The sequence below is a fragment of the Hemicordylus capensis genome, chromosome 2 (assembly GCF_027244095.1).
Source record: "Hemicordylus capensis ecotype Gifberg chromosome 2, rHemCap1.1.pri, whole genome shotgun sequence".
In the NCBI taxonomy this organism is placed as follows: domain Eukaryota; kingdom Metazoa; phylum Chordata; class Lepidosauria; order Squamata; family Cordylidae; genus Hemicordylus; species Hemicordylus capensis.
Window position 1 is genome coordinate 384,147,718 of NC_069658.1, and position 15,449 is coordinate 384,163,166.

At 43.4% G+C, this 15,449-nt stretch overlaps 1 protein-coding gene across 11 annotated transcripts in view; it reads left to right on the forward strand.

Annotated features, from left to right (window-relative positions):
• The window catches only part of TEKT3 (tektin 3), a 68,621-nt gene that overhangs the window by 33,309 nt on the left and 19,863 nt on the right, over nt 1-15,449 (forward strand). For 3 of the 11 annotated variants that reach the window (XM_053302711.1, XM_053302712.1, XM_053302716.1), the window contains 2 exons: nt 12,842-13,449; nt 13,975-14,058. In XM_053302711.1, coding sequence (XP_053158686.1) covers nt 12,871-13,449; nt 13,975-14,058 — 663 coding nt within the window. In that variant the 5' untranslated portion in view covers nt 12,842-12,870. Of the gene's footprint in view, nt 1-4,512; nt 4,670-5,346; nt 5,485-7,308; nt 7,331-9,435; nt 9,557-11,137; nt 11,255-12,449; nt 12,573-12,841; nt 13,450-13,974; nt 14,059-15,449 lie in introns of those variants that run through there. The other 8 variants (XM_053302707.1, XM_053302706.1, XM_053302709.1 and 5 more) reach the window with 8 other exon arrangements.

Here is a 15,449-nt window from a genome sequence, read left to right on the forward strand (position 1 = left end):
CCAACTGGTAATTATTGAATGGCTCTGCTCTATTTTTTCCACAATAATGTTGGGGAAGGGAGGCCCAGCCCTTTCCCCTTAAGGGAAACATGTGTATTCCCTAGGCTTATTCATGAGAAGGGCCGGGCAGCAGGATCAGCATTGCCTCAAATGACAGGGGAGATTCCTCCTCTGTGATGGTGATGGATGCTGTTCCTGAGCAGACCACTCACTCATGTGAGTGTGAGGCCATGAGGCCATCAAGATACCCCTTCTCAACTCATGAGAAGAACCGTCTGTGGGGACTGTGCAATAACATCCCTTCTCCCACAGACTGCTCTGTCATGAGAGTGTCAGACCATGGGGACACACATGTGAGCTGGATGGCAGTTGCCATCCAAGTTTACAAGCAAGCCACGGGGATGGGTACCCCAGCAACACCTCTCCCTGTCTTGCCAACTGCTGTGAAGGAGCAGTCAAAGTATGCCCATCTGCCTATTTGAACGTGTCTAATTTTGCCTGGAATGGTGACCCCACTCTCTTGGGGTCACAGACAACCAGGGCTCCCTTCTCCTCTGATTCCTCATGGTGGCAGATCTGCATATGGCACAATACCGGGCCAAACCTGGGAAATTTGAATGGGAGTTAAGATCTGTTCCCGGTCCCAGTGTTTCCCCAGTCTGCTCACCCAACTACGCCCGGACAAATGGCTTCTTGGCCTTTTGGTTATGGTCAAGTATTCTCTAATCATAGTCAATCTGTTCTTATCAGTTTAATGGAGCATCAAAATCTCCTTTGGGTGTGTCAAAGGCTTCCCTGGAGAAGAGGGGGCCACTGTGCAAATGTTCTATCATTAACCAGAGAGAACAGGGGCCCCATGCAAGTGGGGGGCCCTTTTTTTGGATAGCTCAACTCATGAGCATGGAGGATGACAGAAGACCAAAGGTTTTCAACCTAAGATCCTCCCCAGTAGACTGGACCTCTCATGAGAGTGTTAGTCTCCTGGCAGTAAGCCACCATGTTTGCAGGAGTGAGGTTTGGTCTCTTTTGATAGCTTTTCCGGGGTGAACCATCACAAGGGCATCCTTGGTCACAGCGGGCCAGACCCCAGGATCCTTTGCCCTCCCTCATATACATATCCCCTCCTAGGAAGTCGTCATGTTTCCTTCTCTTTCATGAATAACTGCAAGTAACTATGTTACTTCCCTGGGGGGCAGTTACTTCACTGGTGTGCTCCGCTCAGCTTCTGCCCCTCCCCACTAGAAATTGTACGGTGCAGTTGCTGTCAGAAGAAGGGATTGTGTGGCATAGCATTTAAAGGGATTTAAATGCCCTATCCCTGCTGAGAGCAGGTGGACCATTCCAAAATGGCACAGTTGCTCTCAGCACACCCCCTTGAAGATCATGGTCGGTGGCTGCCACCCTGGATAAATCCTGACATTTTGCCCACAGTCTGGTGATGCAAGCGCTATGGAGTTTGCTGGGATGTGGCCTCAGTGGACCAGGAAGAGGGAGGGGTTCCCCTGCCCTCAATACAGCAGTTGCTGAATTACAGTTGGACGAACATCTGCAATGTGATTCACGATTTGAAAAATTAACTGTGGGTTAGGCAACCTCCAGTTTCATGTTATGTGTGAATGTGGCCATAGTCAGAGAGACGGACAGATATCCTCTGCATCTTCTGAACACACAGTGCTGACTACTTTGCAAGCCATTATAGCACAAACTTGTATGGTGCTCATCTGGAGGACTACTTGCATCACTTTTATAGCTAAATGAATATACTCCACACTGCTGCCAAATTATCAATGGTTATTTGTTTGCACAGCACTTAGTGACCTCATGCTCCAAAAGCTTTCCTCAGGCTTTGCCAAGGCTACTTTCTTCTCCTTCAGGCATCTCTGTTTGCCCATTACCACATTGTGTTTCTCAATTACTTGTACAAACTTACAAGAAATCATTTGGTTGTGTTACATCTATAGAGAAATGTGCAATTGTAAAATGCAAAGGAAGTGAGAGGAGAAGAAACCCACCACACAGATAATGGGCCCGCTTAGAGGAGCAGCCATAGCTCAGAGGTAGGGGACCTGATTTGCATGCAGAAGGTCCCAGGTTCAATCCTTGGCATCTCTGGGTAGGGCTGGGAAGACTCGCATGTGAAACACTGCAGAGTCAGGGCTGGTCAATGTACACAATAGTGAGCTAGACAGACCAGTGATCTGATTTGATGTAAGACAGCTTCTTATGTTCATATATATACCCAGTTGCCATGAGGGGGAGATGCTAAAGGCAACAGTGAGGAAAGGAAGGTGCAAAGACCTACATCATTCTTGATGAAGATATTGGTCCAAATTGGTTAGGCAGTTCACAAGTTGACAAGTTCACAAGTTAGCCCACTTGCACCTAAAACATCCATGCATCCACCATCTTGAATTGAGGTAGATGACATCATCACAAACTATGCCTTTGAGGTGTTCCTATGTCTCCCTACAACTGTACCAAACTTAGGCCAAATTGGTTCCCACTTGCACCTCAAATGTTCACACATCTGCCATCTTGAATTGGGGTGGATAACATCATCACAAACTATGCCATTGACGTGTGCCTATATGTCCCTACAGCGGTATTTGGCCCAAATTTGGTCCAAATAGGTTACACAGTTCACAAGTTAGCCCTCTTGTGCCTCAAACATTCATGTGTCCACCATCTTGAACTGGGGTAGATGACATCATCACAAGCTGCGCTGTTGGGGTGCCCCTACCACTGTTCCAAATTTGGTTCAAATCATTCCCAGTCCCAGTGGCCTTTAGTTGGGGATTATGGGAGTTGAAGTTCAAAAACATCTGAGGACCCAATGTTGAGAATCCCTGTGTCAGATGGTCTACAAGTTAGCCCACCTATGCCTCAAACATTCACATGTCCGCCATCTTGAATCAGGGTTGATGACATCAATACAAACTATGTCATTGTGGTGTGACTATGTATCCAACTGTGCCCAATTTGGTTTATTTTGTTTCAGGCACTGTGAAGTTGATAGGGGGAACACATGGGGACACACACACACACACTGCTGGGTGTCTCATAAATTTACTTTCCTTAAGAAAAGTAGGCTAAAAATCAAATGTGCAAGTACAGGATGGGGTTGACCTGCTTGACAGCAATACACGTTAAAGGAGTTTAGGTGTTTTAGTGAACAAAAAGATATGAGCCAGCAGTGTGATGCAACTGCTAGAAAAGCTAATGCAATCCTAGGCTGCAATAACAGTTGCATAGTGTTCAGATCACAAGAAGTAATCCTTCCACTCTATTTTGCACTGGTCATACCTCACTTGGAATACTGTGTCCAGTCCTGGACACCACATCTTAAGGACACTGATAAACTGGAAGGGGTTTAGAGGAGGGCAACAAAGATGGTAAGGGGGTGGGGTGTCTGAAATCCAAGTCCGATAATAAGTGGTTGAGGGAACTGAGTATGTTTAGCCTGGAGAAAAGAAAACAAAGGAGCATTGTGATCACCATCTTCAAATATGAAGAGCTGGGAAAGGGGTGGGCTGGTTCTCTCCTGCTCCTGAAGGCAAGACTATAACAAATGGGTTGGAATTGTAAGAAAGCAGATTTAGGCTAGACATTAGCGGGGGGGGGGGGGATCCTAACTATCTAACAGTGGAACAATCTGCCTTGTGCAGTGATGGGCTCTCCTTATGTCTCTGTTCTCAAAAAGAGTCAGGCATCTGTCAGAGATGCTAGCAGTTTCCTGCACTGAGCAGGAAGGAAGTTGGACTAAAAGATCTCTAAAATCCATTCCAATTCTAAAATTCTATGATTTACTTATACATTTGTTTAACTAGAAATGCACACTGCTTTATGGAATCTTTATGGAAAAGTCAAATGTAATGCCAGATTATACATAGCTAAAACATACATTAGGCAGAATGAAAACAGTGTTAAAAATAGAAGAGTCACACAAACAAATGATTTAATGTATTTAAAAATGACAAGCCATCTCTAACTGCAACCATGTTGTCCAAATCTGGGTGTACCTTGATTTCCCCCCCACCTGCACATATATTGTACTTTGTTAAGTTTTCCCAGGAACATTTGCCTTTATGAGCACTTACACCCTGCCACAATATGGCAAGCTGCAGCACCTTTAGCTGGCCTCGACTCCCTTGCTGTGCAATGTTCAGTCATATGGAGGAGACAGTCAGCAAACACAACTACTTTCATCCACGGCATTAGTGTGCAGCAGCATGACTTCTTGGAGGGAATGACAGCAGTTTTGAGTGTGTATGTTCATGGCTAGTGCAATGTAAGGAGACACACACTTTCCTCAGCCTCCGAGGTGCCACCGGTGTGTGCCTACAGCTGCACACCAAAGTTCTTCACTCCCTCATTCTTTCCCTCCTCCCCACCCAACCCCCCTTTCAGCAGTCAGGGAATAGAGTTACTAAGCAGCTAGTGAGTCCTTAACAACGCTCTCTCCTCCTTCTGCCCCTCCCTTCTCTTCCACCCACCTTTTGACCAATGACAAGTATTGGAAGGGTGTGTGTCACAAAGGGTGAGGGCGGGATAGAAGCCTTGTGTAGGAGGAAGATGTTGCTACTGGGCACTGAGTGAACAGCAGCCTGTGGATACAGGAAGCTCCTTCCATCCATCCCTCTTCTCTTTCTCAGCACCAACCCTCAAACAGGTGAGTGGCAGCAGTCACCTTGGCTTTCCAGGAGCCTGCTCCTGACAGCTGAGGGGCAAAAGGCTAGTAAGGATCTGCCAGTTTCACACAACATACCCAGTGCCTGGGGTAGGGCACCTTATCCCATTGTCTCCTGGACAATGCATCCTAGGGGAATCAAAAGCCATTCATCTTAGTACAGGTTCAGGACTAAATGCATGTATGCTTGTGCTGATTGGAATGAGACAAAGGGTCACAAGCAATGTTGACAAGCAGTCAGAAGAAGGTAATTTTGCACCTCTTCAGCATAATCCACTGCACAACTCCAAAGTGAGCCACTTTTATAGAACAGAGTTAAAGGGGGGAAGGAGCTGTGAGCTATCTGGAATATTAGGAGAGGAGTGGAAAAGTAATATGTGGAAAAAAGAAGGCAGAGAAAACAGGATTCCCCACCCCCCTGGAAGTAGTAGGAAGTAATGGGCAGTAGTCCTTCGTTGTTACCTTTAGTTTCTCCCATAGCTAAGTGCAAACAGGTGGGAGGATTTAAATAGCAAAAAGAGACTTATTTGCCTGTTAGAAGAGATACCGTGTGAAACCCTTGCTCCCTCTGCTTCAAGTCCTAAATAGGCACTGAATGTTAACATGGATATATCTTAGGGGACAGCAGATGTCACAAGTGTATGTTATAAGCATGTACATTAATCCTGGGCACATGGGGGAAGGGCTTGGAGAGGCTGGAGTTCTCAGTTTGTAGGATTGTCCCAGAAGGGACCCAGCTCTTGGAGATCTTCTTGAACCTTTTATCAAGCTTTTGGCACTTGGCATCCTAGTGACAGGTATGTGAAGTGTGGATGCTGGCACCTGCACACCAGCCTGAAATTAGAGGGTGCTTCTGAGAATTTAGAGATAATTCATTTCTCTATTTCAGGAAATAGCTTCCACTATTATTATTTTCCCCCATTTCATTTCATTGATTTGCCATACTTTGTAATGAAGATTTTTTTGGACAAAGCAAACAGAGATAAATAAAATAATCACATATGCCTTATCACTGAGTAACTAATAATACCATGCATTCCTAAAACACAGTTTGTTCATGATACAAATGAAGGAGCTCATTTGTAGGTGTAGCAGCCTTAGTACAATTATTATTTAGATGTTTTAAAGTAATTCTATTCCAAAAAATCATACAAATCATCATCATCATCATCTTCCTTGGAGGCCTTCAGAAGAGCCTTAAAGACCCATCTTTTTAGCCTGGCTTTTAATGATATCTAGTATTAATTTCAACTTTAATCTAGTTCAAATGCTTTTTTAAAATTTTAATTGTTTTATTAAGTGTTTTTTTAAAAGTCTAAACTACCCTGAGCCACTTTAGGAAGGGTGGTATATAAATCAAATAAATAAAAATAAAAATAAATAAATAAATTGAAATTTAAAAAATTAAGGCTGCAATCCTATATGCATTTACTTTGGAGTAAGCTCTATTGAACACAGTGGATGCACTTTGAGTAAATATTCATAGATAGGCTTGTGCTGTAAATGTTTATTGATTTACATTTCTTTAGCAACACATACAAGTCCTTGCCCAGCAGGCAAACAACGTAGAGTGGACAAGACCAAGAGTAGGAAGAATACAGAGTTTGAAAAAAGACTAGCAAGCATCGAAAGGTTAAAGGGTGGCAGACTGAGAAATCTCAATTATGTCTGAGGCTGCTATAAGCAGGTTAGGCCTATTTGCCCTTCATGGGTCAGGAAGGTAACCAAGAAAGAATAAAGAAGAAGTTTAAGTTGAACATAAGGAATATGCTAAATATATATTTAATATAAGGAAGATCGTAATTGCCAAACTAAGCACATTAAGGGCTTATTCACATGATTAGAATGCTCTCTAGTAAACCTTAAATCCTAGATTCACGATCCTAGGTCAACACTGGGTCAGCACGGTGTCAACCTGAAACTGCTGAAAATGGTTCACATGACCAGAAATCAGGAGAATGCACGCACCACACAAATCAAGAATTTACATTGATTGGAAATTGTTCTAATCATGTGAAGTGAGCCAAATAAATAGGGGTTGTGAGCCGTCTGTTCTTTTTTCATATTTTAAGATGCTTTCATCAAGAGCACACCTTGGTGTTGCCATATAGAGAATATGAAGGGAAGTCCATATCATCACCCGGTAGTTCGTAGCCAGTGCGGGTGCCACTGGGGGAGGGGGATGGCAAGAGGCACCTAAGAGTAAATTAGTAGTTGCTTATCTCTACTACCACTGCACCTGAAAACTGCTTGGAGCAGTGGCAGGGGATTTGCTCCGCCACTCAGCTGGCAGAGGCATCTGCGGAGGCCAGGTGAGTGGTGGAGCTGATTCCTCGCTGCAGGAAGTGCAGCATGCTACTGCTCCAAGTAGCTTTCTGGTGTGTTGGTAGCACCTACTAATTTACTCTTAAAGGTGCCTCTTGCCACTGCCCCAGCAGCACAAGCACCAGCTGCTTCTGTCATCACCTTTAAAGTTTTAAGTGTTTGGTTCTAGGGAATCTGAAGGACTGCCTGCTCACTCCAGAGATCAGGCAGAGAAGCCCTGCCCTGCATCTCTCTTCTGTCTGAAATATGTTTGATGGGCACATAGGACAGGGCCTTCTTGGTGGTGGTGCCCAGACTTTTTTGGAATTCCCTTCCTCAGTAAGCCTGCCTAGCCTCTTCCCTCTTGGAGTTTTGGGGACGGGTGAAGACTGCCTTGTTTAGATGAGTCCAGTGTGGATTACTTCTGCACTCTCAAAAAAGGTTGCATTTTGGTTCCTGCTGCTGAAGTTTTATTGTGCTATTTACTGCTCTTTTTATGACCTTGCATTGTCTTGATTGTTTTTTATTTGAGTTGTATGCTACTTTGGGGCCTTGCCCAAAAACTACCTTTCTAAATTAAACAAACAAACATGTTCAAAATCACTTCACCAGCTGGAGCACTAGATTCTTAAGAAGTTCAATGTGCATGCTCCGCTAACCTCATTTAAGGGGGCAGTATTTTCAGAGGCTTGCTGCCATTGCAGCACACTACAGGGACAAACCGGGCTAGGCTCCCTTAACCCAATTTCTCCTGATTGCAGGAATAGCCTCAGTATCTGGACCCATGATAGTCTGGTTTTCAGCTTGATTGACAGAAACTGCCTTCGTTGCTTTGACGGATTATCTACTCTTGGAACTAGACAGGAGTCTAGAGTGCTGTCTAGTTGCTTCTGCTAGACTCGTCGGTTCTGCTGGACCTCCCAGCAGCTTTTATTACATTTGACCAGGGTATCCTTCTGGTCTACTTCTCTGAGTTGGGGCTGAGTTGGTCAGTCTTGGACTGGTTCCAGTCCTAATTGGAAGGTCAGGTCCAGAAGGTGCTATTGGGGACATTTGCTTGGCTTCATGGGGTCCCTCAGGCCTGTGGGGTCCCTCAGAGCTCGATTGTATCCCCCATGTTGTTTAACATCTATATGAAACCATTGTGGGAGATCATCCAGAAATTTGGGCTATGGTGTCAGCAAGATGCAGGTGACACCCAGCTCTCTCACTATGTCATCTGTCCCAGGGAAGCAGCAGAGGAGGTTCTGAGCCATGGTTTGGAAGCCATGATGGGCTGGGTGGGGTCTAACAAGCTGAAACATAATCCTGATAAGATGGAGGTGGGGGTGGGTAGTTTAAGATCTGACCAGGGTATGGGGTTTCAGTTCTAGATGGGGTTGTTGTGAAGGACTATGTCTGCAGCTTGGGGATTCTCCTGGATCCAGGACTGATCCTAGAAAAGCAGGTTGAAGCTGTGGCCAGGAGTACCTTTGCTCAGCTTCAGCTGGTGTGCCAGTGTGACCCTTCCTCAAAAAAGCTGATTTGGCCTTTGTCAGTCATGCCTTAGTCACATCACCTTGGACTGCTGCAACGTGCTCTACATGGGGCTGCTGTTGAAAAGTATTCTAGAAACTACAGATGGTGCAGAATTCAGCGGCCAGATTGATTTCTGGGACTGCACACTGTGCTCAAATTACACCGATTCTGAGGGCAACTGCACTGGCTGTCTATTTGTTTCCAGATACAATTCAAGGTGCTGGTTATTACCTTTAAAACCCTAAATGGCTTGTGCCCCAGGTATTTTAGGGACTGCTTGCTCCCAGCTGAATTTCCCCACCTGACTAGATCGACTGTGAGGACTCTGCTTCATGGGCTGACACCTGCAGAGGCTGGTTTGTCAAGCACATGGAACAGGGCCTTCTCAGTGATTGCCCCCAGGCTGTGGAACTCACTTGTGGTTGAGATCCACATCTTCCTGCCTTTTGGAGGAATCTGAAGACTGCCTTTTCTATATAGGCTTTGGGCCAATGAGTGGCCCCCGGCTCTTTTTTAAAATGTAGTTGTGCTTTTGTTTTGTTTCATCAGTATGTTTTTATTGAAGTTTTATTAGTGGTTTTATACTGTTAACTGTCCTGGGGTCCTTCGATGAAGGGCGGTATAAAAATATAAATAATAAACAAGCAAACATATGAGGCAGCATCACAATGCTGCGGCAACAAAGGCAAATACCAATTAGGGTGACAGGAAAGAAAACGATATGTAAGATGTGTGATATAATTCTGTTCTGTTTTGATACTGTACTGTGCCCACATTTAGCCACCACCTTTTCTGTCTTTGTCTAATACATCCAAGAGGTTCTGTTTGATCATCAGTGATCTGCTCTTGTAACCCAAGTGAAGTTCTCCTCAGCACAATGGTCTCTGTGTGTATTTGTCCCTGAATTGTGTGTTATGTACACCTAGGTATTTACATTAGATTGCCATGAATATTAGATTTCCAGCATACAATTACCTAAGTGAAAAGGACAATGGATTGCAAGTCAGCTTGTGGTTACTTGAACCAATAATCTCTCTGTGTGTCAAGGTGAGTTTATTAAGCTAACTTCAACAATGTTATTGTGTTTAAAAAAAGAAACTGTCAAACAGCTGACCTTGGGTGATATTCTGCTCTAAGTGGATTTACTCTATATCCACACAATGACTTTTCTATTTTTTTATTTATTTAATTTACTTAGCATATTTCTATACTGCCCAATATGTGTGTCTCTAGGCAGTGTACACAATTTAAAACACAACAGATATAAAACAGTTAAAACAAAATAATTTCACTGAATAAAAAATTAAAACAATTTCATAGGATTAAAACAAATAGTTTTAAATTAAATTCAGTTAAAAGCCTGAGGGAACAGGTATGTCTTGAGGGTCTTCCTAAAAGCAAACAAAGAAGGAGATGCTCTTATTTCAGCGGGGAACATATTCCAAAGCCCTGGGGCAGCCACAGAGTTGGTGGCAACCATAACCGGACCTCTCCAGATGATCTTAATAGGCGGCTGGGTTCATGACAAATAAGGCACTCTATTAAGTACCCTGGACCCAAGCTATTGAAGACTTTATAGGTCATAACCAGCACTTTGTATATTTTGCTCTGAAAATATCGGTAGCCTGTGCAGTTATTTTAAAATCAGTGTTAAAACTGTCCCTTTGGGTTGTCCCAGAAACCTGTCTGGTTGCTGCATTCTGTACCAATTGTAGTTTCTGGACTACATACAAGGGAGCCCCACATAGAGTGCATAACAATAGTCAAGCCTGGAGGTTTCCAACATATGCATCACAGTTTTAAGGCCATCTACCTCCAGTTTTAAGGCCATCTACCTCATCCAGCCCATTGCCTCCAAACAGGCATTTAGGGAAGTTATGCCATTTCCTGATGAGGCTGATATGGAAAAATAGATGTGGGTAATCAGTATATGGATAACACCCTGCACCGAACCTCCTGATGATCTCTCCCAGTGGTTTCATGTAGATGTTAAAGAGCACTGGAGACAGTATGGAGCCTCGTGGAACTCCATATTTTAGTTCTCACTTTGCTGAGCAGTGGTCTCTAAGCAGCACAATCTGGAATCTACCAGAGAGGTAGGAACATAACCACTGTAAAACAGTGCTACCCAATCCCACCTCAGGAAACCCAGGATACCATGGCTAATGGTATTGAAAGCCGCCAACAGATACAAAAGGATCAGCAGAATCACACTCCTTCTGTCAATAGCCAATTGGAGATCATCCATCAGGCCAATCAAGATAGTCTCAACCCCATAGCCTGCTTGAAAGCCAGTTTGAAATGGGTCCAAATAATCTGTATCATCCATTACATTATCTGTATTATACAGATAATCTGTATAACAGTTCCTTTGTTAAAAGGCCAAGCTTTAACTTCTTGGATTGTGCAGATACTGACACAAGTGCTTTATTGTGTGTGGAGCATGAATTGGCCTAGGATCTGAATGTATACGGAACCATTCTCATTATCAAGACTGTATACACAAGCACATGCATATATTTTTTTAAAGGTCCTGTGCAGCTACAGGATGTTGTCTCACAGGAATTCCATGAGATGTTTCCTACTTGACAACTTTGCATCCCATAGGAAATTTCTGTTATTGCCTAGGAATTTTCAGTCACTACAGCTAAGCATATGATGTGGACATGCACTGACTTGAAGAATGCAAGAACTGTCTTGCTGGATCAGAACAAGAGCCTCTGCCCCAGCAATCTGTTTCCAATAGTAAGCAGTCGTCCGATTTTATTTAGGCAACTCATAAACTGTACATGATGGCGATGGTCTCCCCCTGATGTTTTGAGATTGTACAGGTTTTGTAGCTATACTGTACAGATACCTTGCTAGAGAAATGATTCCAGGACAAGAATGGGCAGGACAATGGTACTAAATGCAATTCCAGAATGGTAATTTGGTAACTAATTTAAAACTGTACTGTGACCTAGAACCCGTTCTGTTTTTCCATGTCCACATTTCTCTTGTCCACAGTAGCTACTTGCTTTTCAAACATTGTTGAATATTGTCAGTTATCAGTCAATGGATAATTGACCTATGATCTGAAGTGGTCAAGTATTGCTGAATACAAATGACCCTGGTATTCCAGGATAAATGCAAAGCGAAGAATTGTTCAGGAAATCATTCAAACTTGTTGAAATAGTACAGAAATATTTCTTACAAAAATGGTAATAGGATATTATAACTTTTAACATTAATTAATTACTGTTTTAAAAAGTAATATTCATTGTTTCACAATGACAATTAATGTATTTGTTTTTATAATTAGCATGAGTATCAAGCCTGTTAATTATTAAAGCACCTTTTGTTGTTGTTCCTATAAAGCTAATGCTTTTAAAATACTTTCCCATCATTTGACCAATGTGTGACTGGTCAGTTGATCAAATTTTTTTTGGCTGATTAAAGGCCTTATTGATGGAATCACAGAGATTTAGTCTGATGAAGCCATGTACCCTAGGGGAAAATGGTTTGTGTCATATAGGAATATAGGAAGTTGCCATATACTGAGTCTATTAGTCCATCTATTAGTCCATCTATAATCTATTAGTCCATCTAGCTCAATATTGTCTATACAGACTGGCAGCTGCTTCTCCAAGGTTGCAAGCAGGAATCCCTCTCAGCCCTCTCTTGGAGATGCCGGGGAAGGAACCTGGAACCTAGATTATTTTCCCAGAGCAGCTCCATTCCCTAAGGGGAATATTTTACAGTGCTTACACATGCATTTCCCCATTTGTATGCAACCGAGATAGACCCTGCTTAGCTAAGGGAACAAGTCATGCTTGCTACCACAAGGCCAGCTCTCATCCCTGTATAATAATATATATAATTGTATAATGTAATATAATAAAATTATAGTCCTTCCTGTATAATATACGTATAATAAGCCTTTGTTCTTCTTTTATATCAGGCAAAATCCTGAGCTACTTGCTAAAAGTGGGTTGTACAGTATTAAAGCATGTGGGACAGGAGTTGCTTTGGCAGACACATGTTTGAAACCTCAATACCACCCGCACGATGTAAAGTATTTTATGTGAGTTAGTAAAAGACAATGCAAGGCATTTTGATACATGAAACAGGCAATTCAAATGGTGACTCTTATGGTGATAATTTCATTCAATATTTGATCACATTCTGCTTTTTAAAATGACATTCAAATATCTGGTGCCTGAAGAGGGCTGCTTTTCACACTGCTCAGAGGTAGGACCAGCCTTGGCATCCGACTTCTCTGTCAATTAGTTCTGTTCTTTGTGAGCAGGACTTCACTAATTGTGTCCTTGTTCTTGCTCCTCCTTGGCATAGGAAACGTGACTGAATAGACATTTGCAATCATGGAGCTTGTAGGCTCTACTCTGACGTCAACATATGCTCATCCAAGACCGACACCCTCAAATTTTCTGCCAGCCATCAGTACCATGGCATCAAGTTACAGGAACCGATTCCCTCACTATGCCCTGACCCACAGCTTAAGCCTTCCTTGGAGACCCAGTGCCTATTACAAAGTGGCCGCCATCACTCCAACTTTGGCGCCCTTCTCCAAGAGCTCTCAGGGGCTCACTCCAAGCAAGATGCTGCCCTTTGTTTCCAACAGAACAGCACTGTTTACTAGGTACACACCGGATGACTGGTATAGATGTAATCTGTCAAACTACAAGGAATCAGAGATGTCACGGCATGGTGCTGAGAGGCTGAGGGTGGACACCTCCCGGATGATCCAGGAAAAGGAGCAGCAGACGAGGAAAACCCAAACAGAAACAACAAAAAATCTGGGCGAACGAGTCAATGACATTGTATTTTGGAAAACAGAGCTCAACCATGAGACAGATGAAATGATTGGGGAGACAAATGCTCTTGCAGATATGAAGAAGAGACTGGATAGGGCACTAGCAGAAACAGAAGGGCCACTCCAGGTAAATTGATCTCTTCCACTGGTATGCAATGATTCCAGCTGTAGTTCAGCCAATCAGATGTCAGTATGCAGCCTTTGAAATATCTTATTAGGTTTCACCTGAACTCAGTTCTGTGCATGTCTACTGGAAATTCTGCCCCCTAGAAGAATGTTTTCACAACCAGGAGGTTTAGAAAAGTGACAGTTGCACAAAATTCCATAATTGTGTCAGGGCAACATACTGAGTATGCAGAACTTTGTTTATTATCAGTAATACAGTTGTCTATTCCAATCTTCTTTATTAGGAATAAATATGGCCCATATGCCATAAGTGAAGTCATAAGTCCAAAAGGAACTAACTTGTTGAAAATGGCACATTATACTGTGCAAATTTATCACTGTAAGGACTCTTGAGTAACAGAGTGGAGTACATATACCGTATATATATTAATGTGATGAGTATTTTATAAAAGAATCTTTTAAATATATAATACAGCACTTTGAAAAAATGCAAACATTTCACCAGTTTTTCTGTGATATCAAACAGGTAGCCCAAGAATGCCTGCTTCACCGAGAGAAGAGGATGGGCATTGATCTTGTTCATGATGATGTGGAAAAACAACTCCTGACGGTGAGTTCATGGAGCAACCTGAGTAGGAAATGTGGAGTTCTTGAACCTTCTGCGCTGGCTAGCGGTATGCTGTGTAGTAGCTTTGAATACATATTAATAATAGTAATAGTAATAAACAACTTTATCTGTCAACCGCCCCATAACAAATTTTTCTCTGGGCAGCACATAACAGAGGATTAATACATAGAATAAAAACACATACCACATTACATCATAACCGACAAAAAAGGTGAAAACAAAATACATAATACAATACAAAGCAGCATTAATGCTCATTTTAAAATTTGTTAAAAATCAGATCAAATTTGAAAAGCTGAATTTAAAACCCTGAATTTAAAAGGCCTGGGTGAACAAAAAGGTCTTTAACTGGCATCTAAAAGAACAAAGTGATGAAGTGAGGTGAACTTCACTGGGGAGGCTATTCCATAAACGGGGTGCAACCACCAAAAAGGCCCTCTCCCTGGTAGCTGCCCGCCTCACCTTGTTTGGCAGTGCCACCCAGAGAAGGGCCTCTGAAGACGATCTTAAGGTAAGGGTAAGGACATATGGGTCAAGGCGCTATCTCAAGTAACCCAGTCCCAAGCCATTTAAGGCTTTAAATTGGGCCCGGACCAGCACTTTGAATTGGGCCCGGAAATTGACTGGGAGCCAGTGCAGCTGGCTGGATCAGATGTTTTGCATGATGATATTATCTCATCACTCTCTTTGTGGAGCTATAAATGGGAAATATGGTGAAGGAAAAGGCATTGTAGTAAACTTCATTTCAATGCCTGCCTTCGTGTCTGGAAGCACAAATAGAGGAAACATCATTTTGAGACTATCAGCAGACATACCACCAAGTAGTGTTCAATAACTCCTAGACCTTTGGCTGAAAAGTGGGGCAAAATAACGATAGATAGATAAATAGATATATGATAGATATCACAAATAGATAAACAGATAGATGACAAACAGACACATACATACATACATACATACACTATAAAGAGCCATCCTCTATAATAAAAGGCTTGATCATGATCCCGTGTCATTTCTTGGCCCGTGTCTTTCTTGGCCGTTCTGGGCATGCGTGGAACGCATGCCCAGAACGTCCGTGAAAGATACGGCCGCCCAGACACGGGCGGCCATGTTCAGCGACAGCAGGAGGACCGGGAGGACAGAGGCAGCAGCGGGAACCTTGCCAGATGGGAGGAGGCGGGGGAAGCCGGCCGAGGTGGCGGCTCTGCCGCCGCCTCGGCCAGAGAACACAGTACGGCCGAGCGGCCACGAGACTGGACCCACTGGCGGCGGGGGAACTGAGCCCACTGGCGGCCGCCGGCGGGGAGAGTGGCCCGCTGGTGGCGGTGGCCGCTGCAGGGCGACTGGGGTCAATGGCGGCGGAGGCGGGGAGA